The sequence below is a fragment of the Salmo salar genome, chromosome ssa14, assembly GCF_905237065.1.
Source record: "Salmo salar chromosome ssa14, Ssal_v3.1, whole genome shotgun sequence".
Taxonomy (NCBI): Eukaryota; Metazoa; Chordata; class Actinopteri; order Salmoniformes; family Salmonidae; genus Salmo; species Salmo salar.
The window spans coordinates 74,020,540-74,047,978 of record NC_059455.1 but is presented as its reverse complement, the minus strand read 5'-3'; the positions used below and the strand labels follow the sequence as shown (position 1 = coordinate 74,047,978).

General features: G+C 42.9%; 2 protein-coding genes across 3 annotated transcripts in view; both read right to left on the bottom strand.

The window, feature by feature from the left end:
• Nucleotides 1-88: 88 nt before the first annotated feature.
• Nucleotides 89-18,951, bottom strand: LOC106570284 (ubiquitin-conjugating enzyme E2E 1). Its single transcript, XM_014142434.2, has 6 exons — nucleotides 18,784-18,951; nucleotides 17,795-17,943; nucleotides 17,191-17,241; nucleotides 6,102-6,234; nucleotides 845-992; nucleotides 89-652 (listed from the first exon to the last, which is right to left on the bottom strand). Exons 2-6 carry the CDS (start codon nucleotides 17,935-17,937, stop codon nucleotides 555-557), a joined length of 573 nt encoding a protein of 190 aa, XP_013997909.1. The 5' UTR covers nucleotides 17,938-17,943; nucleotides 18,784-18,951; the 3' UTR covers nucleotides 89-554.
• LOC106570282 (ubiquitin-conjugating enzyme E2 E2) overlaps nucleotides 89-27,439 on the bottom strand; it is a 73,309-nt gene continuing 45,958 nt past the window's right edge. Inside the window, exons 5-7 of one of the 2 annotated variants that reach the window (XM_045694790.1) lie at nucleotides 25,038-25,185; nucleotides 22,065-22,158; nucleotides 89-558 (exon numbers count right to left, since the gene is read on the bottom strand). In XM_045694790.1, coding sequence (XP_045550746.1) covers nucleotides 555-558; nucleotides 22,065-22,158; nucleotides 25,038-25,185 — 246 coding nt within the window. In that variant the 3' untranslated portion in view covers nucleotides 89-554. Of the gene's footprint in view, nucleotides 559-20,926; nucleotides 22,159-25,037; nucleotides 25,186-27,439 lie in introns of those variants that run through there. The other variant, XM_014142432.2, reaches the window with a different exon arrangement.

The following is a 27,439-nucleotide window of genomic DNA, read 5'->3' as shown; positions in this document are numbered from 1 at the left end:
ACACCTACACATTATGTGCTGTATACGCTAAATACTAATGTTTCAGCAATGTGTTACAGCAGATGAAATGATAGACATGCAAGAGCGCTTACCCAATGGTTACTTTATTATTTGGAATTCTACCAGAAAACCATTGTGTCACACCTTTATACAAGCAGTCCAACAATTTCAAATTAATTTCATTTCGTAGTACAATTAGCAAAAAAATCATTTACAGAACGTTAAGGAAACATTGAAAAGCATTATTACCAAAATCTTCATTATAATATACGGGCCAAGAACTTAAAAAAAGACAATGAACAAAATATCAGGAGACAAATTCCAAGAAAAATCCTTCCCTAGTCTCCAAGCTCTCGTTTCCCCCAACCTGACAGTCCCCGAGTCATCCCAGAAAGACGACACCTCCCCCTCATGTTGCCCCGGGTTGTAGTCATTAGGGCATGCAACAGAAAACGCTTTGCAACGGGAAACAGAAATGAACGTTTCTTATTGGACAATTCCAAGTAGTTCCTTCCCGTTTCAGTCCCTAATGAATACGACCCAGTCCTGTGTGTCTATGTGGCATATCTCTTGGTCCACTGTTTGGCTATCCTGTCGTGCTCTGGTCTGTTGGTTGTGTACTGGGTGGCGATGCTTCCTACCAGAGGGTCAGCTGGAAGGGGTGGAGATTACAGAGTTATAGATAAGGCATCAACTGTAGCTTTGACCAGCCAGCACGCACACACGGAATTCCACATATGACAATGTTTGAAATAAGACAACAATGCCCTTCAAATCAGACACAGTAATTAATTAATTTCATTGGAACCCGCATTACAGTAGTATATGGTGTCTTAAGTCTTACCAGGGTTGCAGTCAGTGAGCAGGGAGCAGATGGACAGCAGCACCTTGGAGATGGTGAGGGCGGGGCTCCAGTTGTCCTTCAGGATGTCCAGACAGATCACACCCTGACTGTTGATGTTACAGTGGTAGATCCTGGTACGGAACGTCACCTAGGAAACAACAAAGTTTCTCTAGAAATCAATACACCCCGACTGTCATTGATGTTACACTGGTAAATCCTGGTACGGAACGTCACCTAGGATACAACAAAGTTAATCTGCAGTTGAAGTCGAGAGTTTACATACACTTAAGTCATTAAAACTAGTTTTTCAACCACTCCACAAATTTCTTGTTAACTATAGTTTTGGCAAGTGAGTTAGGACATCTACTTTGTGCATGACACAAGTCATTTTTCCAACAATTGTTTACAGACAGATTATTTCACTTATAATTCACTGTATCACAATTCCAGTGGGTCAGAAGTTTACATACACTAAGTTGACTGTTCCTTTAACCTGTTGGGGCTAGGGGGCAGTATTTGCACGGCTGGATAGAAAAATGTACCCGATTTAATCTGGTTACTAATCCTACCCAGTAACTAGAATATACATATACTTATTATATATGGATAGAAAACACCCTAAAGTTTCTAAAACTGTTTGAATGGTGTCTGTGAGTATAACAGAACTCATTTGGCAGGCAAAACCCTGAGACATTTTCTGACAGGAAGTGGATACCTGATGTGTTGTATTACCTTTAAACCTATGCCATTGAAAAACACAGGGGCTGAGGAATATTTTGGCACTTCCTATTGCTTCCACTAGATGTCACCAGCCTTTACAAAGTGTTTTGAGTCTTCTGGAGGGAGATCTGACCGAACAAGAGCCATGGAACGATGATGGCCCATTAGACACCTGGCGCGCGAGTTCATGTTGGGTACCCTCGTTCCAATACGTTATAAAAGAGAATGCATTCGTCCACCTTGAATATTATTCATGTTCTGGTTAAAAAAGGCACTAATGATTTATGCTATACAACGTTTGACATGTTTGAACGAACGTAAATATATTTTTTCCCCTCGTTCATGAAGTGAAGTCCGGCGGGCTTAGATCATGTGCTAACAAGACGGAGATTTTTGGACATAAATTATGAGCTTTTTTGAACAAAACTACATTCGTTATGGACCTGTGATACCTGGAAGTGACATCTGATGAAGAGAATCAAAGGTAATGGATTATTTACATAGTATTTTCGATTTTAGATCTCCCCAACATGGCGGCTAGTCTGTATCGCAACGCGTATTTTTCTGGGCGCAGTGCTCAGATTATTGCAAAGTGTGATTTCCCAGTAAGGTTATTTTTAAATCTGGCAAGTTGATTGCGTTCAAGAGATGTAAATCTATAATTCTTTAAATGACAATATAATATTTTACCAATGTTTTCTAATTTTAATTATTTAATTTGTGGTGCTGACTTGAATGCCGGTTATTGGAGGGAAACGATTTCCTGAACATCAACGCCACAGTAAAACGCTGTTTTTGGATATAAATATGAACTTGATAGAACTAAAAATGCATGCATTGTCTAACACAATGTCCTAGGAGTGTCATCTGTTGGAGATTGTAAAAGGTTAGTGCATCATTTTAGCTGATTTATGGTTTTGGTGACGCCCGTCTTTGAATTGGCACAACATTACACACAACTCTTGTAAATGTACTGTCCTAACATACTCTAAATTTATGCTTTCGCCGTAAAACCTTTTTGAAATCGTAAAACGTGGTTAGATTAAGGAGATGTTTATCTTTCAAAGGGTGTAAAATAGTTGTATGTTTGAAAAATTTGAATTTTGACATTTATTTGGATTCAAATTTGCCGCTCTTGAAATGCACCTGCTGTTGATGGAGTGCACCACGGGTTAAACACCTTGGAAAAGTCCAGAAAATGATGTCATGGCTTAAGAATCTTCTGATAGGCTAATTGACATCATTTGAGTCAATTGGAGGTGTATCTGTGGATGTATTTCAAGGCCTACCTTCAAACTCAGTGCCTCTTTGCTTGACATCATGGGAAAATCAAAAGAAATCAGCCAAGACATTAGAAAGAAAATTGTAGACCTCCATAAGTCTGGTTCATCCTTGGGAGCAATTTCCAAACGCCTGAAGGTACCACTTTCATCTGTAAAAACAATAGTACGCAAGTTTAACCTCTCTGGGCTAGGCGGGACGAAATCGTCCCACCTACGCAACAGCCAGTGTAATCCCGTGGCGCGATTTTCAAATACCATAGATATGATATTACTTCAATTTCTCAAACATATGACTATTTTACACAATTTTAAAGACAAGACTCTCGTTAATCTAACCACACTGTCCGATTTCAAAAAGGCTTTACAACGAAAGCAAAACATTAGATTATGTCAGCAGAGTACCCAGCCAGAAATAATCAGACACCCATTTTTCAAGCTAGCATATAATGTCACATAAACCCAAACCACAGCTAAATGCAGCACTCACCTTTGATGATCTTCATCAGATGACACACCTAGGACATTATGTTATACAATACATGCATGTTTTGTTCAATCAAGTTCATATTTATATCAAAAACCAGCTTTTTACATTAGCATGTGACGTTCAGAACTAGCATACCCCCCGCAAACCTCCGGTGAATTTACTAAATTACTCACGATAAACGTTCACAAAAAACATAATTATTTTAAGAATTATAGATACAGAACTCCTTTGTGCAATCGAGGTGTCCGATTTTAAAATAGCTTTTCGGTGAAAGCACATTTAGCAATATTCTCAGTAGATAGCCCAGCCATCACGGCTAGCTATTTAGACACCCACCAAGTTTAGCCCTGACCAAAGTCAGATTTACTATTACAAAAGTTTGATTACCTTTGATGTTCTTCGTCAGAATGCACTCCCAGGACTGCTACTTCAATAACAAATGTTGGTTTGGTCCAAAATAATCCATCGTTATATCCAAATAGCGGCGTTTTGTTCGTGCGTTCAAGACACTATCCGAAGTGTAAATAAGGGTCACGAGCATGGCGCAATTCGTGACAAAAAAATTCTAAATATTCCATTACCGTACTTCGAAGCATGTCAACCGCTGTTTAAAATCCATTTTTATGCCATTTTTCTCGTAAAAAAAGCGATAATATTCCGACCGGGAATCTGCGTTTAGGTAAACAGAGGAAAGAAAACAAAGCATTCTGTCGACGCGGGCACGCGCCTGAGTCTCACAGTACTGTAACCAGCCACTACCCAAACGCACTACTTTTTTCAGCCAGAGCCTGCAAAGCCACGATTCAGCTTTTTGCCACCTTCTGAGAGCCTATGGGAGCCGTAGGAAGTATCACGTTATAGCAGAGATCCTCACTCTTCAATAAACAGAGGCAAGAAGAACGACACCTTGTCAGACAGGCCACTTCCTGCATGAAATCTTCTCAGGTTTTTGCCTGCCATATGAGTTCTGTTATAATCACAGACACCACTTAAACAGTTTTAGAAACTTTAGGGTGTTTTCTATCCAAAGCCAATAATTATATGCATATTCTAGTTACTGGGCAGGAGTAGTAACCAGATTAAATCGGGTACGTCTTTTATCCAGCCGTGTCAATACTGCCCCCTAGCCCTAACAGGATAAACACCATGGTACCACACAGCCGTCATACCGCTCAGGAAGGAGACGCGTTCTGTCTCCTAGAGATGAAGAACACCATCCCAACCGTGAAGCACGAGGGTGGCAGCATCATGTTGTGGGGGTGCTTTGCTGCAGGAGGGACTGGTGCACTTCACAAAATAGGATGGCATCATGAGGCAGGAAAATTATGTGGATATATTGAAGCAGCATCTTGACATCAGTCAGGAAGTTAAAGCTTGGTCGCAAATGGGTCTTCCAAATGGGCAATGACCCCAAGCATACTTCCAAAGTTGTGGCAAAATGGCTTAAGGACAACAAAGTCAAGGTATTGGAGTGGCCATCACAAAGCCATAACCTCAATTCCATCGAAAATTTGTGGGCAGAACTGAAAAAGTGTGTGCGAGCAAGGAGGGCTACAAACATGACTCAGTTACACCAGCTCTGTCAGGAGGAATGGGCCAAAATTCACCCAACTTATTGTGGGAAGCTTGTGGAAGGCTACCCGAAACGTTTGACAGAAGTTAAACAATTTAAAGGCAATGGTACCAAATACTAATTGAGTGTCAGTAAACTTCTGACCCACTGGGAATGTGATGAAAGAAATAAAAGCTGAAATAAATCATTCTCTCTAATATTATTCTGACATTTCACATTCTTAAAATAAAGTGGTGATCCTAACCGACCTAAAACAGGGAATCTTTACTAAGATTAAATGTCAGGAATTGTGAAAAACTGAGTTTAACTGTATTTGGCTAAGGTATATGTAAACTTTCCACTTCAACTGTAGATCAATGCACCCTGTGGTTTATGTGCTCTTTCCAGTCCTTCGGGAGCTGAGCATCTCTTTGTGCCAGTAACACAGAAGAAGCGGAGTGAAACATTAGGAAGACAAGAGACTAAACATCATTAGGGAGCCACCTCTGACCTCCGGGCTGCCTGCCTGAACAGTGGAGGGATCAGAGTGGGAGTGACATTGGAGAAGCACCCTTTGACTCAATCACACTCTCCCCCTCTATCTCCCTAGCTGACACATTCTCTCTCAATCACTTCATGAGTGACTAACCATGCTGGCCTGCTTGTGGAAACTGTGCTCCCAGGCTATCCCAAGGTGTGGAGGGGATCTGCTAGTCTAGTCTGTGGTGTTTGTGTAACCTGTTCTCAGACAGCAGCTATAGCAGTGTGTGTCTGCCTGCCTGCCTGTCTGTATGCAGCCCTGTGCACAGCCAGGCAGTAAAAACAAGGAAACAACAAAGTTTCTCTAGATCAATACACCCTGACTGTTATTGATGTTACAGTGGTAGATCCTGAAAGAAACACCAAAATAATCTGCTCAACAATGCTTGGAGGATGGAAACTCAGTCTAATCATGGAAGCCAAATTTCTATTCAAGCCTTTTTGAGTCTGGTTTGGTTGGTTGGTTTGGTTAAATTGACCATTAACTGTTTGCAATTTGCAGAGAGAACTTGAGGCCCTGCATTTCAATAAAATCCAAGTGCAATCGCTCCCTCCAGCGGTCAACTTTGCAATAACAAGTTCCCTTCTCTAGTGATAAAGTGGTAGCCTACAAAGCTGTGTAATCGAGGAATGTTGTCTTCATTGTTGGTCAGCTGTTTTGACTGGAGTCTTTACCTTGGGTGGTTTGAAGGGGTAGTCTGGTGTGAAGGCGATATCTAGGAAGAAGACTCCTCCCTCGTACACAGAGCCTGGTGGTCCCAGGATGGTGGATCTCCACTCATAGATGTTGTCTCCTTTTGGACCCGCACTGCAAACACACAAACAGGCAACATAGGTACATTGCACTGTTTCATGGCATTGGAGAAATGAATGGTGAAAGACAAGATGACAGAATGTGATGAAGGAATGCAATAATATAGTGCTTTACACTTGGTTTCTCTGTAGAACATACAAACACACAGGCTATATGATTTATAGAGATTGAGGCTTTCTAAAATATCTGATCTCAAACTAATAACTAGCTCACAAAAGTAAAGGTTAACTAACACATTAAAATGCTAATACTTGTGTATCAGAAAACAGAAAAACTGAAATGTAGGCATCTTCATTGTAGTATTAATTCCTTATATATAATCCATTATCATTCACAGCCTTATCGATGTAACTCATTACCAGCGCAACCTGCCACGAGTCAGGTCATCGCCTCGTAGTAAAACCAAAACAAAGCTAGAGTGCTATGCAGTTTATTTGCTCAGTGACATAAGACAAGTTGACAGGGGTTGAATGGAGCTTCTGATAGTCCACTGGATTAACGCCACCCACCAGTATTGAGTAATGTAAACACAGAAATGGTCTACCACGAAAAACGCCTAGTCATTACTCATCGACCAAAATGCATGCTTTGCATTGATGCTAACAGAAAAGCTAATTAGAAATCAATGTGAAAACATAACACTTAATTTTAGGCCTATCACCCCCCCCCCCACAGGACAGTCTCTGTATAAAATACAGTACTTAATTCTATGCCAAAAACACAGGACAGTCTATGTATAAAATACAGTACTTAATTCTATACCAAAACACAGGATAGTGTCAGTCTAAAATACAGTCCCTAATTCTATGCCAAAAATCTGTATACAGAAGTATTGTATCATTTCACATTAAAACATCCAGCCTGTGTGGTTTCTCTGCCTGACAACAGATGTGTGTGACAGATCTGTTCTCCACCCCAACAGACAAATATTACGTAGTGTTCCCGGCAGGGGTGATATGGCATGCTGCATTCAATGTAGTCGTTCAGTTCAATACGCCACACTAATCGTCACTACTGTGTTGTCATTCAGTTCAATAACAGACAGGGCCTTCTTTTCTGACCTCAGAAAGGATACAGACAGAGAGAAAGGAAAGGTGGGGCGAGATCAGTCCACATTTCAGCTGGGAGACTGTGTTTGTGATGAAGAACCATCAAAATGTCTACACTCAATGCATCAGTGAGGTAACAAGTGGAATAACAGATTTGTCTGATTCTCCTAAACGCTTTTGTTTACTTCTGTGATACTGTTGCTTGTTTGGAATCTTTTTGCAAACAACAGGGGATAATCTTCCAAGTGTAAATAGAAATTGTCATCCCTGTGAGAGTACAGGCCAGTTGTATCAGGGGCCAGCATAATGCATGCAACTCCTGGCTTCAGTCTGTATCTCAACTCTCACTTGACACCTTGGCTTGCCAGGAATATGTCTAAGTGCAGATACTGTCCTCTTTATGTGTCATCACATCATCTCTAACCCATTAGCAGCTGCTAGCAGACCTCTTTTTATAGCACTAACCAGAAACACAGTGTAATGTACACTAGGCTGTCATAACAAAATAGATAGCATAATGACTCCACTTCAACAGAGCGGCTGAAAGACTGAAGAAACACTACCCATTCCTGATAATGGCAATCGCACAGAGATGCAGTATACATAGAATAATATCTATTATTTTTCTGTGGGTAATCGGCCTGTGAGTGAACCTTCTTTTCAGTAATGTAAAGATAATATTTACCTAGCATTCCAGGAGTAATGGGAATGCTTCAAGGCTGTTTTCTTACTTCAGAGCTTTTATAGGAATAGGTCATGCCTTTCATTAAATAGGAGAATACAAATAATTCAGTCAACATTCATATCATTATAGACTTTGGGGATATTGTGTATAGGGTGGACACAGTTTATCATAGCGCACTACGTTTTATTACAGGCAATAGGCTGGCCCTCTTTGAAGTCTCGTAGATCGATGCATTGCACTCTAGTTTATAAAGAACCTCCTGCATAAACTTCTGCAGTATCTTACTTCATTGTTAACTTATAGAAGTACGAGATACCAGACCCGGTCTCAGGGATGGCCATCTCTGTAGATCCCTTCCAGCTCCACTGAGTTGGGTCGATCTGCTTTTATTTTTTTTGCACCTTACGTGTGGAATGATCGCCAATGCCCTTTAAAATTGGAGGAATTGGTGCCTCTAGGGCAGGGGTATACAACCGGGCTCTACGGGCCCCCTAGGAGTCTACAGAGGTACTGCAGTGAAAATATATATACTGAAGAATTATATAAAACGCAACATGTAATGTGTTGGTCCCATGTTTCATGAGCCGAAGTAAAATATCCCAGACATTTTCCATACGCATAAAAAGCTTATTTCTCTCAAACTGTGCACAAATTTGTTTTACATCCCTGTTAGTGAGCATTTCTCATTTGCAAAAATCATCCATCCACTTGACAGGTGTGTCATATCAAGAAGCTGATTAAACAGCATGATCATCACACAGATGCACCTTGTGATGGGTACAATACAAGACCACTCTTAAAATGTGCAGATTTGTCACACAGATGTCTATATTGAGGGACCGCACAATGGCATGCTGACTGCAGGAATGTTCATTAGCGCTGTTGCCAGAGAATTTAATGTTAATTTCTCTACCATAAGCCTCCTCCAACAGACCACGTGTATGGTGTTGCGTGGGTGAGCGTTTGTCAACGTTGTGAACGAGTGCCCCATGGTGGCGGTGGGGTTATGGTATGGGTAGGCATAAGCAACAGGCAACGAACACAATTGCATTTTATTGATGGACATTTTAATGGCAATTGTCGTGCCATTCATCTGACACCATCACCTCATGTTTCAGAATGAAAATGCATGGCCCCATGTCACAAGGGTCTGTACACAATTTCTGAAAGCTGAAAATGTTCCAGTTCTTTCATGGCCTGCATATTCACCAGACATGTCACCCATTGAGCATGTTTGGGATGCTCTGGATCGACGTGTATGACACCGTGTTCCAGTTCCCGCCAATATCCAGAAACTTCACACAGCCAATGAAGAGGAGTGGGAAAAACATTCCACAGACCACAATCAACACCCTGATCAACTCTATGCGAAGGAGATGTGTCGCACTGCATGATGGTGGTCACACCAGATACTGACTGGTTTTCTAATCCATGCCCCTACTTTTTTTATTTTTTATTTTTTTTATTTTTTATCTGTGACCAACAGATGCATATCTGTATTACTAGTCATGTGAAATCCATAGATTGGGGCCTAATGAATTCATTTCAATTATCGGAGTTCCTTATATGAACTGTAACTCAGTAAAATCTTTGAAATTGTTTCATGTAGCGTTTATATGTTTGTTCAGTATAGTACTAAAGTGATTAAAAAACAACTAATGTGTGTATTGTGTTTTGATGTGTAGTTGTGCTAAACAGGGCTCTTCAGGAAAACAGACCTTGGTCTCAGTATGGACTCCCTGTCAAAATAAAGGTTAACTAAATAAAATAAACTCATCACTAAAAATACGACAAGAGGCAACACTTTCCCAACGGACCATGAACACAGCAAGCAAAACAGCCTCCATTATCCCAACACTGGGTCCCACTCCAATGATCATGACTACCGAATAAACACAACTCCTTTCAGAAATACCAGCTCAGAGGTATAGTAGGTAGCAGCAGTACTTGGGTTTTTTAGCGCTCGCTAACAACACCGCATTGGCTAGACACTTCCTCCCCAGTGGGGAGTCCTTTTTATAGATATGAAAAGCTTTACAGAGACTTAGACAGCAGCCATCACAGTCACACATATAACAACTCCAACACTCTGGAACAGTAACACTCCATTTTGTGTCAAGAGGAGAAAAAAATCCTTGGCTCTCAATCTCTCACTCTAAACATTAGCTCAGAGTACACTAGAGGGAGTAAACAAAGAATCACAAGCACCTCAGATGGCTTACAATAACTACTGGCATGCTTCCTGAAGTGAAAACACCTTTAGAAGCACACACACAGACACAACACTCATTAGCCAGCAGTCAATGCTGGGGCTACACAGTGAGGGGGGTGAGTAAGAGGCAGGAAGAACACAATTGGAACCCCCTGTTTTCCCTTCTCATCTGATCTAGGAAGGTAAGCAGGGTCAGGCCTGGTTAGTACTTGGATGGAAGACTGCCTGGGAATACCAGGTTCTGTAAGCTTAGGGCGGCAGGTAGCCTAGTGGTTAGAGCGTTGGGCCAGTAACCAAAAGGTCACTGGCTCAAATACCCGAGCCAACAAGGTGAAAAAGCTGTCTGTGCCCTTGAGCAAGGCACTTAACCCTAGTTTGCGCCAGGGGTGCTGTACTACTATGGCAGACCCTGTAAAACAACATTTCATATTTATTTTATTTGACCACTATCCCAGTCACAGAGCAGTTACACACACACACACACACACACACACACACACACACACACACACACACACACACACACACACACACACACACACACACACACACACACACACACACACACACAACAAGCTTTCAATGTTCAATTACTATCATGAGCCCTAACTCTGAGAATGTCAAGAATCCAACGAGACGCCACCGCAAGGCCAGACACCCAGGGGCTACATCCTGAAGGGAGGGACAGAGAGGGAGGGAGAGTGTGTTTGTCAAAGAAAGGAAAACAAGTGCAAGGGAGCAGTAGCCAAAGAGCAGCTAAGGAAACGAATGAAGGTGAGAGAGAGCATGTGAGGGGGAAGGAGAGAGGGGGAAGGAAACGAGTGTGTAATGTTAGCACTATGACGACGACAAGACCATTTAAAAATAAAACAGGGCTGGAGTGTGTGTGTGTGTGGCATTCCCCGTGTCAAGTATAATTCGCTTTTGATGAATGTCATCTGAGGAACTTGCCATGTAGTGGGCAGAAAACATGACATGCTTGCTATGGCAGAAATCATCCAGTTCAGGAAAACCAATTTACTGACAGGTTAATGAAAACTACTGACAAAACCACTATATAATTGCCTCATGCAAAGAATGTATAGTGTAACTAAAGATAGGTCCAAGGCCATAAATGCCCTTTTCACACTCACTACCTGCACTGCAGGCATACTGGGCTGGCTTGGATGTTTTCACATTGTCACTCCAAGCCATAAGACTGTACTAGCCTGATGAGCTAAAGCACGTCTTCAGGTCTCAGGCAAGGCGACTCGTCACACAAGCATGGTTCACTGAATTACTTCCGTTCTATGACACAACCATCCGGTCTAGTAAGTCAGGTCACTAAGGTGGCAGCAGACTGTCTGGTTGGAACATAGTTCACTGGGTCAGCCCCCCAAAACCCCCTCTTTAGTTCACTGGGTTCCAAGCATCTGGGCTACACGTGGTGATGTGGTTATAAACCCCCATAATCCCTCTGGATTAACCAGAGCTCCTTCCACTTTCCAATACCACAGCAGCACCATAGTAGGCCCACTACACTAGACTAGAGCAGGCCACAAAACCCACCTATGGATGGAATGACTGGAGTCAGTTAAATAGGATTCCTTCCTTCATGGTCCTTTCCAGCTGCAGAGCACCAAGCTCCTGTCTCAAAACATGCCATTACTCTCTGACATGTTGAGTGAGCCAGGCTCTGCCAAATCCATAGCAGTCATATGCCAGGGTCATCAGCTAGCTAAATGTCTGTTTTGGAACTGGTTTGTGTGTGTGTCCAACTGGTGGTCTGGAGAGCTGCGCCGACATGTAATCAACTCACTTCTCAAGGTCTAGACAGGATCATCATGACCCACAGTTCCCTAAGTGAGTGTAGACTTGCAAGTGTAGACTGACCGCAGCACAGCAGCTGAGCGTAAATTCTGACCTCATTGAAGATATACATACAGAGATTAACTCCCTCAGTGGCCTTCAAGGTTCAATAACACATGACAAGGAACTGCTTGTATATCTCCTGTGTCTCTAGAGAGTGTGTGTGTGTGTGTCTGTGTAGCACATCTCTTCTCTACCACTTTGCTGGCCTTCCAGGATGCATGTCAGAAGAACTGTGTGCATCATGCCTCGGAAAATACGGAGCATAGGGGTTGATAATGTTCTCTAATTGCGCCGTGATTGGCTCAATGTTCTGTCACTCATGGGGACACTAAGTCCCCGGCAAATCTAAGGCCAGAGTTCGAAAATTCAAGCCCCTTGGGTGCTGCCATAGAGTTACATTAGAAGTGCCCATCCAAGAAGGCTCAAGGTCATTGGCCACAGATAAAATTACGTCAAATTACGTTATATCTACAGTAGCTTTGATTGGACTGATCATGTCAACATAATAATTTAAAAATCTTAGCTAGCAGTCATCATCATGAATCAAGTCGACAATCTACTGGCAAATCCTTTTTAATCCTTGTCATATGAAGATAAATAATGAATATAAATTATAGATAAAACGTATCGGTGCTCCTCGGCCATTGGACATAAACATTACACAACAAGTTGGAAATTGCAACTTCAACAATGAGTGGTTTGGAAGGAATCAGTGGCTATCTGCAAACATTGCAAAGAAATCACTAGCCTGCTATTCAGTGGAGTGGGTGTATGGTCCCAATTCTGGGTTTAAGGGTCTCTTTTCCAAGCTTAAAATGATAAACATTCAACATTGGCCATGCTGTCAATCCAGCATGATTTCTAAAAAACAACTTAACTCAGAACTGGGAAATCTGACTTCAGTGAGTTCAAGACAACTGGGAACTCAGGAAAAAAATGGCTCTGACTGGCAAAATACGTTTTGTACGGTCATCCAACTCGGAAATGTAAGTCGGGAACTCGGACCTCTTTCTAGACCTGAAGATCACTGATGTCATCGTGATTCGACCTTGTTTTTTTCCGAGTCCCCAGTTGTCTTGAAAGCACCATGAATCTAGAGAATGCCCGACTTTGATGACAACATTTGCCCACGATGGACCGCCGCACCACCTTCCTGTTCAAGTGGGCACAGCACAACAAGGTGAGTCCAAAAATGTATTGTATACTGCTGTATAAATGATGTAATATGCCAGGGAGATATGTATACTTTAGCTAATAAAGTAATACTAAGTATGTTGTGTAGTAAGCTGTTGTCACGTCCTGACCCTTGTAAGATGTCATTTTCTATAGTAGAGTAGGTCAGGGCCTGACAGGGGGTGTTTTTGGGTGGTTTTCTTGTTATCTGTTTCTATGTGGTTTTTCTAGGTTTCTATTTCTATGTTGGGGTTGTTGGATGATCTCCAATTAGAGGCAGCCGGTCCTCATTGTCTCTAATTGGAGATCATATTTAAGTAGGGGGTTTTTCCACTTGTGTTGGTGGGTTGGTGATTTTTGAGTAGTGTGTATTTCTCTCTGCATCATGGTTTTGTTGTTTCAAGTATTTGGTGAATTGCAACGTTTCACGGTAATAATAAATATGTGGAACTACAACCATTCTGCGCTTTGGTCCGATCCTTTAAAAAAAAAACAGACTTTTTTTTATTTTTTATTAATAATGTTTTTTTTTTTTTTTTATAGATACACCTCTCCTGAATCGACCCACGTCGTCCGATTTCAAAAAGGTTTTACAGGAAAAGCAAATCATTAGATTATGTTAGATGAGTCCATCGTAAAAAGCAGCAACATAGCCATTTTCCGACCAACCACTTGCATCACAAATAACCAAAAAACAGCTAAATGCAGCACTAACCTTTTACAAACTTCATCAGATGACACACCTAGGACATCATGTTATACAATGCATGCATTCTTTTGTTCAATAAAGGTCATATTTATATATAAACACAGCATTTTACATCGGCACGTAACGTTGACTGACTATTTTCCCCTCAAATGCGTCCCGGGAAACAGCGCATAATTCCATTTATTACTATTCGAAAACGATTTTTTAAATTTATATTGTCAATCTAACATTTATAGATGAATATCTCTTGAGAACACCTGTCATACCAGATTTTAAATTAACTTTACTGGGTAATCACACTTTGCGATAAAAGGAGATGCGATACACAGAAAATGAGCTAATAAACCGAGCTCGGCGCCATCTTGGAACAATCGCATGTCACATCTCATCTTGTATAATATTGTCAATAATCGCCTACCTTTAGTTGTCTTCATCAGAAAGCACTTCCAGGAATCCCAGGTCCACAACAGATGTATTTTCGGTCGAAAAAGTCCATCATTTATGTTCCATTAGCTTTCTGTTGTTAGCGCGTCTGAATGCTGTATCCAAATACTCTGCCGGGCGCGGCACAGCCGTTTCGAAATAAAACATTTTTTTCCCATTTAGGTTCGTTCAAACATGTCAAACGTTGTAAAACATTAATCTTCAGGGCCTGTAACACCAAGAGAGCCAATCAGATTCGACGGGGACGGTTGTAGAGTGTTTTGAAACATTTCCAAAGGTGGGGGTAGACAGGGCCGCCGGCGTCATAATGGTGATGGCCCATCCCCTGTGACCAATTTCCAATGCGTGTCATTCACTGAGTTTCGACTGTATAAGGCTCAAACCACTGTGAAAAGACTGGCGACATCTAGTGGAAGCAATAGGAAGTGCTCACTGAACCATTGCTCACGGTGTGATTAATAGGGAAAGATGAGAAGTCGAGTCCACAATTCAGAATTCCACTTCATGGTTCAATCGGTCTCGGGGTTTTGACTGCCACTTGAGTTCTGTTATACTCACAGACACCATTCAAACAGTTTTAGAAACTTTAGGGTGTTTTCCATCCATATATAATAAGTATATGCATGTCCTAGCTTCTGAGTTTGATTAGTAGGCCGTTGAAAATGGGAACGAATTTTTTTCAAAATGCGCTGTGGCGCCCCCTATCCTAGGGTATCCTCATTTAAACAGCCGTGACAGAACAACCCACCACAAAAGGACCAAGCAGAGTGGTAGGGATCAGCTGGAAGAATGGACTTGGGAGGAGATTTTGGATGGGAAAGGACCCTGGAGGCAGGCTGGGGTGTATCGCCGCCCGAAGAAAGAAATTGAGGCAGCAAAAATGGAGCAACGATACTACGAGGCGCTATATCCACCAAGAGACAAGAGTGAGAGGCAGCCCCCAAAATTGTTTTGGGGGGGCATACGGGGAGTTTGGCAATGTCAGGGGGGAGACCTGAGCCAAGTTCCCGTGCTTAACGTGGATAGCTGAGGAGTGAACCGGAGCCAGTCAGGGAGTCGAGCGCAGAGTTCGACGCAAGATTCCGGAGAGAGGTGCTGGCGTACGGTGTGATGCGCATTATATCGCCCAAACGCACTCACAGCCCAGTGCGCTCGGTGCAAGCTCCTCACCGGTGTCGGGCTAGGATTGGCATTCAGCCAGGAAGGAGTAGGCCTGCTCAGCATTCCTGGTCTCCAGTTCTCCTCCATAGCCCAGTACGTCCTGTGCCTCCTTCCCACACTCACCCTGAGGTGCGTGTTACCAGTCCTACTGAGACGTCCTACAGTCCGGAACCTACTGAGACGGACCCCAGTCCGGAGCCTCCAGCGACGCTCCCCAGTCCGGAGCCTCCAGCGGCGGCCCGCAGCCTCCAGCGGTGGCCCACAGCCCGGAGCCTCCAGTGGCGGCCCACAGCCCGGAGCCTCCAGTGGCGGCCCGCAGCACAGAACATCCAGCGGCGGTCTGCAGCACAGAGCTTCCAGTAATGATCTACAGTCCGATTCCTCCGAAAACGATCCACGGTCCGGTGTTACAGAAGCGGAGGGATCTGCGGGCGGAACGGGGGTACGCCCTGAACCGGAGCCACCTCCGCTGCTGGAGGATCGGCGGGATAGTAAGGTTCTGGGTTTAGCACTATAGCCGCCATAGACATTTGTCACCCTCCCTACCCTTCCTTTGCGTTTTGTGGTTTTTGTTGGGGGGGGGTACTGTCACGTCCTGACCCTTGTAAGATGTCATTTTCTATAGTAGAGTAGGTCAGGGCGTGACAGGGGGTGTTTTTGGGTGGTTTTCTTGTTATCTGTTTCTATGTGGTTTTTCTAGGTTTCTATTTCTATGTTGGGGTTGTTGGACTAGGTTTCTATTTCTATGTTGGGGTTGTTGGATGATCTCCAATTAGAGGCAGCCGGTCCTCGTCTCTAATTGGAGATCATATTTAAGTAGGGGGTTTTTCCACTTGTGTTTGTGGGTTGGTAATTTTTGAGTAGTGTGTATTTCTCTCTGCGTCACAGTTTTGTTGTTTCAAGTATTTGGTGTATTGCAACGTTTCACGGTAATAATAAATATGTGGAACTACAACCATTCTGCGCTTTGGTCCGATCCTTTAAACAGCCGTGACAGCTGTTAGTAGCCCATATGCCTCACCCTAGTAATTTGGTCTATTTCCCCCTCTTAATTTCGCCTACTGTTCTGACTAGGTGGTGCACATGTAGCCTATAACCTGTTTTAGAGAAATGTAATCATCAAATATTGTAAGAGCTTTCAATGTCTGCTTATATGCCCCCTTTATTTATCGTACGGTTCTGAATTCTGTCACTGTACATTTCAAAAGTGCTGAACAAATAGTTATATTGACTACGTCCTCCTAGCTCGCTCATTAATGTCTTCATCGAAATTACGGATTGCCTCTTATCCGCTTGTAGTCCTCTTATGCCATAGTTTGTACATCTCAATTGTCAGTAGAAACCACATGTGTTTAAGCAAGTCAATCATATCGGCTATGTTATTTAAAAGGCAGTAAATGAGGCTGAATGAACTGTTTCACTGTCAGACAAGGGTCTGCTGATAGCCAGGTGTAGCAGTGGTAAGGTGTTGGGACTGCTTTGGGACTCTGCTGTTGCGACAGCTTTATGTAGGCCCTAACAGTTTGTGTGCACCGTTATAGCGCAATTAATCTATTGTTCAGAGTTGTGTTGTGTAGTGGCTTTACTAGCATGCATTCCCCCCCCAAAAATGTTGTTTGCCCCACCAAGATTTACATGCTAAAATCGTACACACACATGCGCCTACCTGCAGTTCGGTGGCGGATCCAAAGTAATGTCAGCCAACTCCTTCTGAATTCTGAAATAGTGCACAAAAATGAAAATGATCACTCACATAGTCTTGATTCTAACAGAAGATTAATAATAGGGAACGAGATACATTGTCATGGCAGACACTCAAAATATCCAGAATGCTAATTTTACCAAAGGATCAAGACAGACAGTAAATCAGGATGAGGACAAATATAACTATAGATAGACTGCATTGTGCCAGTTTTTTATTTTATTTCCTCTAGTCTTACCACAATAAACACTGAAAATAAATATGCAAATAAGTTAGTCATCTATTGACTCATAGGCTATTTACAGTTTGACAACCATGCACTAAGGTTATGAACATATTCAAAACGGTAAAAAAAAAAAAAACATTATTCGGAAGTTCATATTTATACATACAGAACCAAATTCAGAAAATAGTCCACTGTAAATGAAACACTATAGTGACACTCGCCAGTCAATGATAAGACGATACATTGTAACAACAGTGGCCGAGAGTGAGCTACGGTATTATAAAATATCAACTCAGTGAAACGATGCATTTCTTTGACAGCCACAGCAACAATCAGCCGTACCTTTTGGCGCTGGTGGAGAGGAGTTTGGAAGTCTTGCTCATGCTGGCTTTGCTTTCTTCTCGTTTCTTAGGCGCGTTTTTTTCTAACTGCTGATGAGTTGAGGAAGAAGAACTAATGCTGGCACGCGAATCTTCATCCGACATACCGATCTGTACAGACAAAAACAAAAAACAACATTCAGGCCACAGACAAACAACAAATACACCTAAGATCCACCCCCCCCAGTTCAGCAGCACTGCAAAATATTCACTGTAGGCTATCAATAACCAGCGGCATCAATGCGACCTTTAGCCTATTGTTGTTAGGCTCCAACCAACGATGTGTTCATAGGTTTACAGACACAATTCAACATGAATGTATCCTGTTTATCGTCAGACCATTACCCCCAGTCTTTCTTAACGCTCTAACAGATTAGCCCACTGACCTAAAGCTAATGTTTGCACTGAAGCGTTATTTTAGCTACAACAAAGGAGCACACTCCGCTCTTATTGTGAAATTATTTCATTACAGCAAAATAAGAACGACGAGGGGGTAGCCTATAGCCCAATTTCATCAACTGATCAAATAGCCCAATGTAGGCTAAAATGTATTGGGCGATGTCGCATTCGTTTGGGGAACCTTCCTCATTCTTCATTCCCACGGAGCATTCGTTGACTTGATGAAACTTTAACTTTGAAATCAGATGCTCTTCAATCAAACACCCATAAGAGAATATGCCGAACATGTATGCCAAACTAGTTGAATCTGTAGACCGAAGCCAATGTGTTTTACAATTAGATTTTATATTGACATCTTTATCCCTCGATAGGCAGCTAAAGCTGATCTCAGTCCAGTCTTTAGGACGGACCGTTTTCCTCAATTTCAACCCCAACCGCTATAACCTATCCACGGTGGAGATCCAAATGTCGATCCCTCAGACGCACCAAACAATACAATATGGATACATATTTCTCTATTTTTCAAAAGCATTTAGTGTTAGATAGGCCCACCTTTCTTTGTGTCTGTGAGTGCCTCCGTCGCCTGGACGCGTGCCTTTTGCCTCTCGCGGAGCGGAAGTGTGGGTGCAGAGGCAACAGCAGACGAAGCTCGAGTTATCCAGGGCAATGGATTCCGTCTCGGTTGGGCACACTCGATGACAATGTCAAACTGAGAGAGCTAGCTGAGCACTACTCTATAATTGGAAAGGGGGGGCAACAAAGAGGTGTGAGATGATTCTGACCATTGTGGATACCATAAGCCTATATATAATGTTATCAATACATAATGTAAAAGTGAAGCCCACCTACACTCCCAATAATCAGCAGAGGGTGACACAGAAATATTAGATGTTCTTATCTCTTCTTTATGATGGTCATATTAGGCTTCATGAAGTTTCCTGCATTTCAAAGCATTCCTGCAAAATTGGCTTGCATCTTATTGCAGGTAGAAATGGACCATGTAGGCAAATGGATAACCTAGCGGAACAGGCTACTTTGCAGGTACATGTAGGCTACTGCTTTATACAGTCCGAACCTGGTGTAGTTGCTTCACCACATGAGATGACTTCTTCAATGTGAAGATGGCAGTCCATACAATGTCCACTGAGCTGCATTTTGAATGTATACATGACCAATATTAGTCTTAAAATGGTTCATTTGAGTTCAGTAGGCTACAGGGCAAAAATAACCTCTCCAGTCATAGGGTCTGATTGAGCCTAACTTTAACCCATTGACCAACACCATCAACCTGTGGGATTTACTGTCCTCGAAGGAGGAAGAACACACCATACTGGCAGCTTGTCCCTCAGAAAAGAGGTTGAGATATAAGACTTTAAGTGGTATTGTCTTGCACTGACAATTGTTTTTTAGAGACTATAGACTCATAACGTCTTTACCAACCAATCCCCCCTGCCCTGCTCTCTTAGGACAAGCTGGGGGTTGAGGAAGAGAACTAGGGAGGTTATGAGGCTCTGCATCAGAAACAATAATCATTCTTCTTCTCCCTGTGGGGTAAAGATGAGGAGGTGGGGGAGGTAGAGTCCCAATGTCCCCTTCCATTCCCTGCCTGGCAACAATAATTACATCCCTTTGCTGGTCGCTCTACACTTTGCCACTTCTCTTTGCCTAATAAGAATTAGGATCCAACCTACACCAAATAATTTACCGCAGAAAAACACAGAATGTTAAGGCCTGACTCCACTCCTTTCAACACTTGCTGTGAAAAGGCAGATTCAATTAATTCCTCCTGGATCAGTTCTCTTCTCACCACTACTGCTGCAACAGTCTCTCTAGCGAGATATGAGAAATCCATGTGTAAGAGGGAGGATGTGGTGCTGGTTTATATTGGAACAGGCCTACAATGACTGAGAGGCCATTGTCGTAATTAGCAATAACAAGCAGCATTGCTGCCAAATTAATAATGGATGAACTCTTAACTAATAAATCATTTTCACAAAACAAGACTCCACAAAGCACAAAACCAAACATTTAATTTGGAATGCCAAGGCTGCACAGGGTTCAGTGTTCCAGGTGCTGTTTCACAGGCAGACTGGATCCTTTCATGAAAACCTGCAACATATTAGGAGTGAAGGGATGCATCCAGATGTTCTATTCTGTTATGGGGGGGGGGGTCCTACATTTTGGGACTGGAATGTCAGGAACTAAACTGGTGTAGTTATACTTGTTGGGACTCAGAATTGTAGAATTACAGAATGGAATCTCAGAACCCAGAGTTTCATTCTAAGGGCATTTGTATATGGGAACTGCGTTTGTGTGTTTCAGTGTGTGTGTGTGTGTGCGTGCAGCAGATCCTTCAATAGAGCGCTATATTTGAGGCAGCCAGCCAGCCAGCTATCAAAGAGCTTTTAAACTTCGCATGAAAATACACGGGACAAGATGAGAGTTTTGAACTTGAACAAACAGTAGCTTTAACTTTCATCACTGATCATAAAAAGGAAATGTTCTTGACAGTGGAGCTTTAAAATGTGACATGAGAAAATAACATAAATCATCTAAAATGGGTGTATAATATTAATATTTGAATGACCATTGGACATCGGTAAATATTACAGATTATGCATTGAAATCCCCCACTGTTAACCCAGTGAAGAGGACAAACAGTGAGCACATCAGCAACAGATTAGCCGAGCCAGAGTTAACATTACAACCAGTGTTTAATTGAGTATTCAATAAGTATGTATTCTCACAAGGCAAATGTACAGCAAACAACTGCCAGCTGGCTAGCACCACAGGAGGTGAGCAGCAAGACCAGATACACACAGATCCAGACAGACTTACTGTCATGGCAATAACTTCTGGGGGCAGAAAAATAATAACAACAAATGATTAATCATAGAAAAAGGTCCACTCTGCATCTGTAAACACTAATTCTGCAGACAGGCTCTAACTGAAGATGACCTCTTAAACAAAAACGCTCAGCATGGACTGTATCAAAAGAATGTATCTAGAATGCATGGACTAGAATGCTCTAGAATAGAATGCATTTTTCATCAATCACATAAAAAGGGCCTAGGATGATAATGCAATAAACAATGTAGTAATAATAACAACAACAAACAATAACAACAACAAGAATAACAGTATTAAAGCTTTTCGTGACCATATCAACATTCAGTGTATTGGGAAAAAAATCCAATATACTCTTTGTATAAAAAAAAAAGAAGCGATCAAGTTCATGTTCTCAGAGGAGGGGAAGTGGGGATGGGGGGGGGGGGCTGAAGGTGTGAGGAGCACAAGAGGCTGGTGAGGGGAGGACGGCTTATAATAATATCTGGAATGGTGTAAATGGAATGGTATTAAAACACATGGAACCCATGGGTTTGATGCATTTGATACATTTCTATTTACTCATTCCAGTCATTACTATGAGCCCGTCCTCCCCAATTAAGGTGCCACCAGCCGCCTGTGATGGGGAGGGGGGATCAGGTCAGGTGGGTGTGCTTCCACACGTTTGGGGCTCAGAGAGAGGGGCAAGTAGCTTTGTCCCAAATCTGTTTGTGCTGTACAGCCAACTACTATGGTCGAACTAAGTCGCTCTGGATAAGGGTGTCTACTAAATGACTACAATCTAAATGCAAATGACATTGTCATGCCAAACATGCCATTAATAATTCATTATTTGGCATGCAATGACCATAGGCGTTGGCTATACAGCACAAACAGATTTGGGACCAGTCTAGGAGCGGAAGGGCGAGGGATGGGTGTGCTCAACAGATTTTGGGTGGCGGAGGTGGGTCAGAGAAGGGTGGTGGAGCTCCTTGATGTCAGTCTATGTGGCATATCTCTTGGTCCACTGTTTGGCTATCCTGTCGTGCTCTGGTCTGTTGGTTGTGTACTGGGTGGCGATGCTTCCTACCAGAGGGTCAGCTGTGAGGAGGGAGAACAACATATATTACAGTATTTTAACCACCATTAAATCATGTGGCCGCAGCCCCAGCAGAGCCAGGCTCAGGTCGGGGGTGAAAACACACCGTACAGGGTCTCCTTGTGGCACCCCGTCTCAGGCAGCCAGGAAATATACAATTATTAAGCCTGTGAGGGTTAATTAACTGTCATTCTGCTCTCTCCTTCTTTAATGAACTATATCCCATAATATCCCATTGATCCTCTAGACCCCTACTACTGAATAAAGACACATTAGGTGGAGAGAAGGGGAGGTGGGGGAGTTGATCACGGAGAGGCAGTGGGGAGGGAATTTAGACTCAGGGTCCACAGCGACACTGCACTGTGGGAGGGAGCCTGGGGGGAGGGGTCTGGGGGATAAATAATGACCAGACTGATTATGAGAAGGGTTGAGCGATTGCCCTGTTATTATATTTTTAAAGGATCACATTATTGTTTTATCTATATTATGTGTACATGTAACATTTTGTGGGTCTGTGTGGTCTGTGGGAAATATGCATCTTTAATGTGGTCATACATTTAGCTGGAGGTTAGGAAGTGCAGCTCAGTTTCCACCTCATTTTGTGGGCAGAGGGCACATAGCCCGTCTTCTCTGCCTATGGCAGCCTCTCTAAATTCAAGGCTGTGCTCACTGAGTCTGTACATAGTCAAGCATTTTCTTAATGTGAGGTCAGTCACAGTGGTCAGGTATTCTGCTACTGTGTATTCTCTGTTAGGGCCAGATATCATTACAATTCACTCTGTTTTCTGGTTGATTCTTTCCAGTGTGTAAAAAAGTTATCTTTTTGCTTTCTCATAATTTGGATAGGTCTGAATGTGTTTCTGTCCTGGGGTTCTGTGAAGTCTGTTTGTGTTTGTGAACAGAGCCCCAGAACCAGCTGGCTGAGGGGACTCTTCTCTAGGTTCATCTGTCATGTCCTGACCAGTTAAGGGTTATTTGTTGTTGGAGTTTGGTCAGGATGTGGCAGAGGGTATTTGTTTTATATGGTTTGGGGTGGTGGTGTAGGTAGTAGGTCGTTGTATTTATGTATTCCGGGGGTTTTGGGCACTGCTCTGTGTTTATGTATTTCTATGTTTAGTTAGTTAGTTGTGGGTATAGGTTCTAGGTTCGTTTGCTATGTATAGTTAATTGGGATGGGACTCCCAATTGAAGGCAGGTGTGTTGAGTTGCCTTTGATTGGGAGTCCTATATGTCTTTGTATTTGTGGGTAGTTGTTTTTGCACTGCGTTTTGTATAGCCTGCAAAACTGTTGCTGTCGTGAGTATCATTTATTGTGTTTCCCTGTGGATGCTTTACTTTTGTTTATTAAAAAACTATGAGTATCCACATACCCGCTGCAGTTTGGTCAATTCAACACGGCACCTTTTGTGACATCATCTCTCCGTAGGTGAGGGTTTGTGGTGGAATGTGTGGGTATTGCATCCTTTTAGGTAACTGTAGAATTTAACAGCTCTTTTCTGGATGTTGATACCAGCGGGTATAGACCTAATTCCACTCAGCATGCATTGTTTGGGGTTTTGCATTGTATAAAAAGTACATTTGTGAAGAATTCTGCATGCAGAGTCTCAATTGGGTGTTTGTCCCATTGTGTACATTCTTTGTTGGTGAGCGGACCCCAGACCTCACAACCATAGAAGGCAATGGCCTCTATAACTGATTGAAGTATTTTCAGCCAGATCGTAGAGTTTTGTTCCTTTTGATTGCGTAGAAGGCCCTTCTTGCCTTGTCTCTTAGGTCGTTCACAGCCTTGTGCAAGTTACCTGTGGTGTTGATATTTAGGCCGAGGTAGGTATAGTTCTTTGTGTGCTCTAGGGCAACAGTGTCTAGACAGAATGTGTATTTGTTGTCCTGGCTACTGGACCTTTTTTGGAACACCATTATTTGTGTCTTACTGAGATTCACTGTCAGGCCCCAAGTCTGACAGAATCTGTGTAGAACATCTAGGCGCTGCTGTAGGCCCTCTTTGGTTGGGGACAGAAGCACCAGTTCATCTGCAAACAGTAGACATTTGCTTTCAGAGTCCAGTAGGGTGAGGCCAGGTGCTGCAGACTGTTCTAGTGCCCTCGCTAATTCATTGATATAATGTGAGCTCCAAAAGTATTGGGACATTTTTTGTTGTTGTGTTTTCTCTGTACTCCAGTACTTTGGATTTGAAATGATACAATGACGATGAGGTTAAAGTGCAGACTGTCATCTTTAATTTGAGAGTATGTTAGAAATGACATATTTGTGCGTCTAACTTTCTCACTCATCATTACTCACAATTCATTCAGGATTATTCATAATCATGGTAGCATCCACATTAAGTAGAAGTGTTTAGACATATTCTATTCTTATTTACAATAAAAGTGACTCCAAAATGACACCATACACTATTTACCATTAATTTCTATTGGGCACAAAATAATGTCACTGTCCCAATACTTTTGGGGCTCACTGTACTGTATCACCCCACGGCCCTAAGGAAAGAAATCTGTATGTTTATTCCCCATTTTAACTGCACACTTGTTGCTTGTGTACATGCTTTCCCCCCAACACTGCTTTCCATCAATTTCCATGCCACATTGAGTCAAAAGCTTTTTTGAAATCAACAAAGCATGAAAAGACTGCTTTGGTTTTGGTTTGTTTGTTTGTCAATAATGGTGTGAAGGGTGTATACATGGTCTGTCGTACTGTATTTTGGTCAGAAGCCAATTTGACATTTTCTCAGGACATTGTTTTCACTGAGGAAATGTTGGAGTATGCTGTTGATGATACTGCAAAGGATTTTTTTTCTCAATTTTTCAGAGCGAATCTCTCTCTCTCTCTCTCTCTCTGATTGGTTGATAGGGGTGTCACTCACCAGGGTTGCAGTCAGTGAGCAGGGAGCAGATGGACAGCAGCACCTTGGAGATGGTGAGGGCGGGGCTCCAGTTGTCCTTCAGGATGTCCAGACAGATCACACCCTGACTGTTGATGTTACAGTGGTAGATCCTGGTACGGAACGTCACCTAGGAAACAACAAAGTTTCTCTAGAAATCAATACACCCCGACTGTCATTGATGTTACACTGGTAAATCCTGGTACGGAACGTCACCTAGGATACAACAAAGTTTCTCTAGATCAATGCACCCTGTGGTTTATGTGCTCTTTCCAGTCCTTCGGGAGCTGAGCATCTCTTTGTGCCAGTAACACAGAAGAAGCGGAGTGAAACATTAGGAAGACAAGAGACTAAACATCATTAGGGAGCCACCTCTGACCTCCGGGCTGCCTGCCTGAACAGTGGAGGGATCAGAGTGGGAGTGACATTGGAGAAGCACCCTTTGACTCAATCACACGCATTCTCTCTCAATCACTTCATGAGTGACTAACCATGCTGACCTGCTTGTGGAAACTGTGCTCCCAGGCTATCCCAAGGTGTGGAGGGGATCTGCTAGTCTAGTCTGTGGTGTTTGTGTACCCTGTTCTCAGACAGCAGCTATAGGAGTGTGTGTCTGTCCTGTCTGTCTGCCTGCCTGTATGTCTGCAGCCCTGTTCACAGCCTGAACCCAGTGGGAGGCCTGGCTCTCAGAGCAGCAGATCTGATTCCGTTCATCCTCAGTCAGCAGAGGAAAGAGAGACAAGGAAAGGAAGAGACAGATGGAGAGAGAAAGAGAGAGAGACAAGGAAAGGAAGAGACAGATGGAGAGAGAGAGAGGGACAAGGAAAGGAAGAGACGGATAAAGAGAGAGAGAGAGACAAGGAAAGGAAGAGACGGATAAAGAGAGAGAGAGACAAGGAAAGGAAGAGACGGATAAAGAGAGAGAGAGAGACAAGGAAAGGAAGAGACGGATAAAGAGAGAGAGAGAGACAAGGAAAGGAAGAGACAGATGGAGAGAGAAAGAGAGACAAGGAAAGGAAGAGACAGATGGAGAGAGAAAGAGAGACAAGGAAAGGAAGAGACGGATGGAGAGAGAGAGAGAGAGAGAGACAAGGAAAGGAGAGATGGAGAGAGAGAGAGAGGGAGACAAGGAAAGGAAGAGACAGATAAAGAGAGACAAGGAAAGGAAGAGACAGATGGAGAGAGAAAGAGAGAGAGAGACAGATGGAAAGAGAGAGAGACAAGGAAAGGAAGAGACAGAGAGAGAGACAAGGAAAGGAAGAGACAGATGAAGAGAGACAAGGAAAGGAAGAGACAGATGGAGAGAGAAGGAGAGAGAGAGACAGATGGAAAGAGAGAGAGACAAGGAAAGGAAGAGACAGAGAGAGAGACAAGGAAAGGAAGAGACAGATGAAGAGAGGGAGAGACAAGGAAAGGAAGAGACAGATGGAGAGAGAAAGAGAGAGAGACAAGGAAAGGAAGAGAGATGGAGAGAGACAAGGAAAGGAAGAGACAGATGGAGAGAGAGAGACAAGGAAAGGAAGAGACAGATGGAGAGAGAAAGACAAGGAAAGGAAGAGACAGATGGAGAGAGAGAGACAAGGAAAGGAAGAGACAGATGGAGAGAGAAAGAGAGAGAGACAAGGAAAGGAAGAGACGGATAAAGAGAGAGAGAGACAAGGAAAGGAAGAGACAGATGGAGAGAGAAAGAGAGAGAGACAAGGAAAGGAAGAGACGGATAAAGAGAGAGAGAGAGACAAGGAAAGGAAGAGACGGATAAAGAGAGAGAGAGAGACAAGGAAAGGAAGAGACAGATGGAGAGAGAAAGAGAGACAAGGAAAGGAAGAGACAGATGGAGAGAGAGAGACAAGGAAAGGAAGAGACAGATGGAGAGAGAGAGAGAGGGAGACAAGGAAAGGAAGAGACAGATAAAGAGAGACAAGGAAAGGAAGAGAAAGATGGAGAGAGAAAGAGAGACGGAAAGGAAGAGAGACGGAGAGAGACAAGGAAAGGAAGAGACAGATGGAGAGAGAGAGACAAGGAAAGGAAGAGAGAGATGGAGAGAGGAGAGAGAGAGACAGATGGAAAGAGAGAGAGACAAGGAAAGGAAGAGACAGAGAGAGAGACAAGGAAAGGAAGAGACAGATGGCGAGAGAGAGAGACAAGGAAAGGAAGAGACAGATGGCGAGAGAAAGAGAGACAAGGAAAGGAAGAGACAGATGGAGAGAGAGAGAGACAAGGAAAGGAAGAGACAGATGGCGAGAGAAAGAGAGAGAGACAAGGAAAGGAAGAGACAGATGGAGAGAGAAAGAGAGACAAGGAAAGGAAGAGACAGATGGAGAGAGAGAGAGACAAGGAAAGGAAGAGACAGATGGAGAGAAAGAAGAGGAAAGGTGGCAGATAGA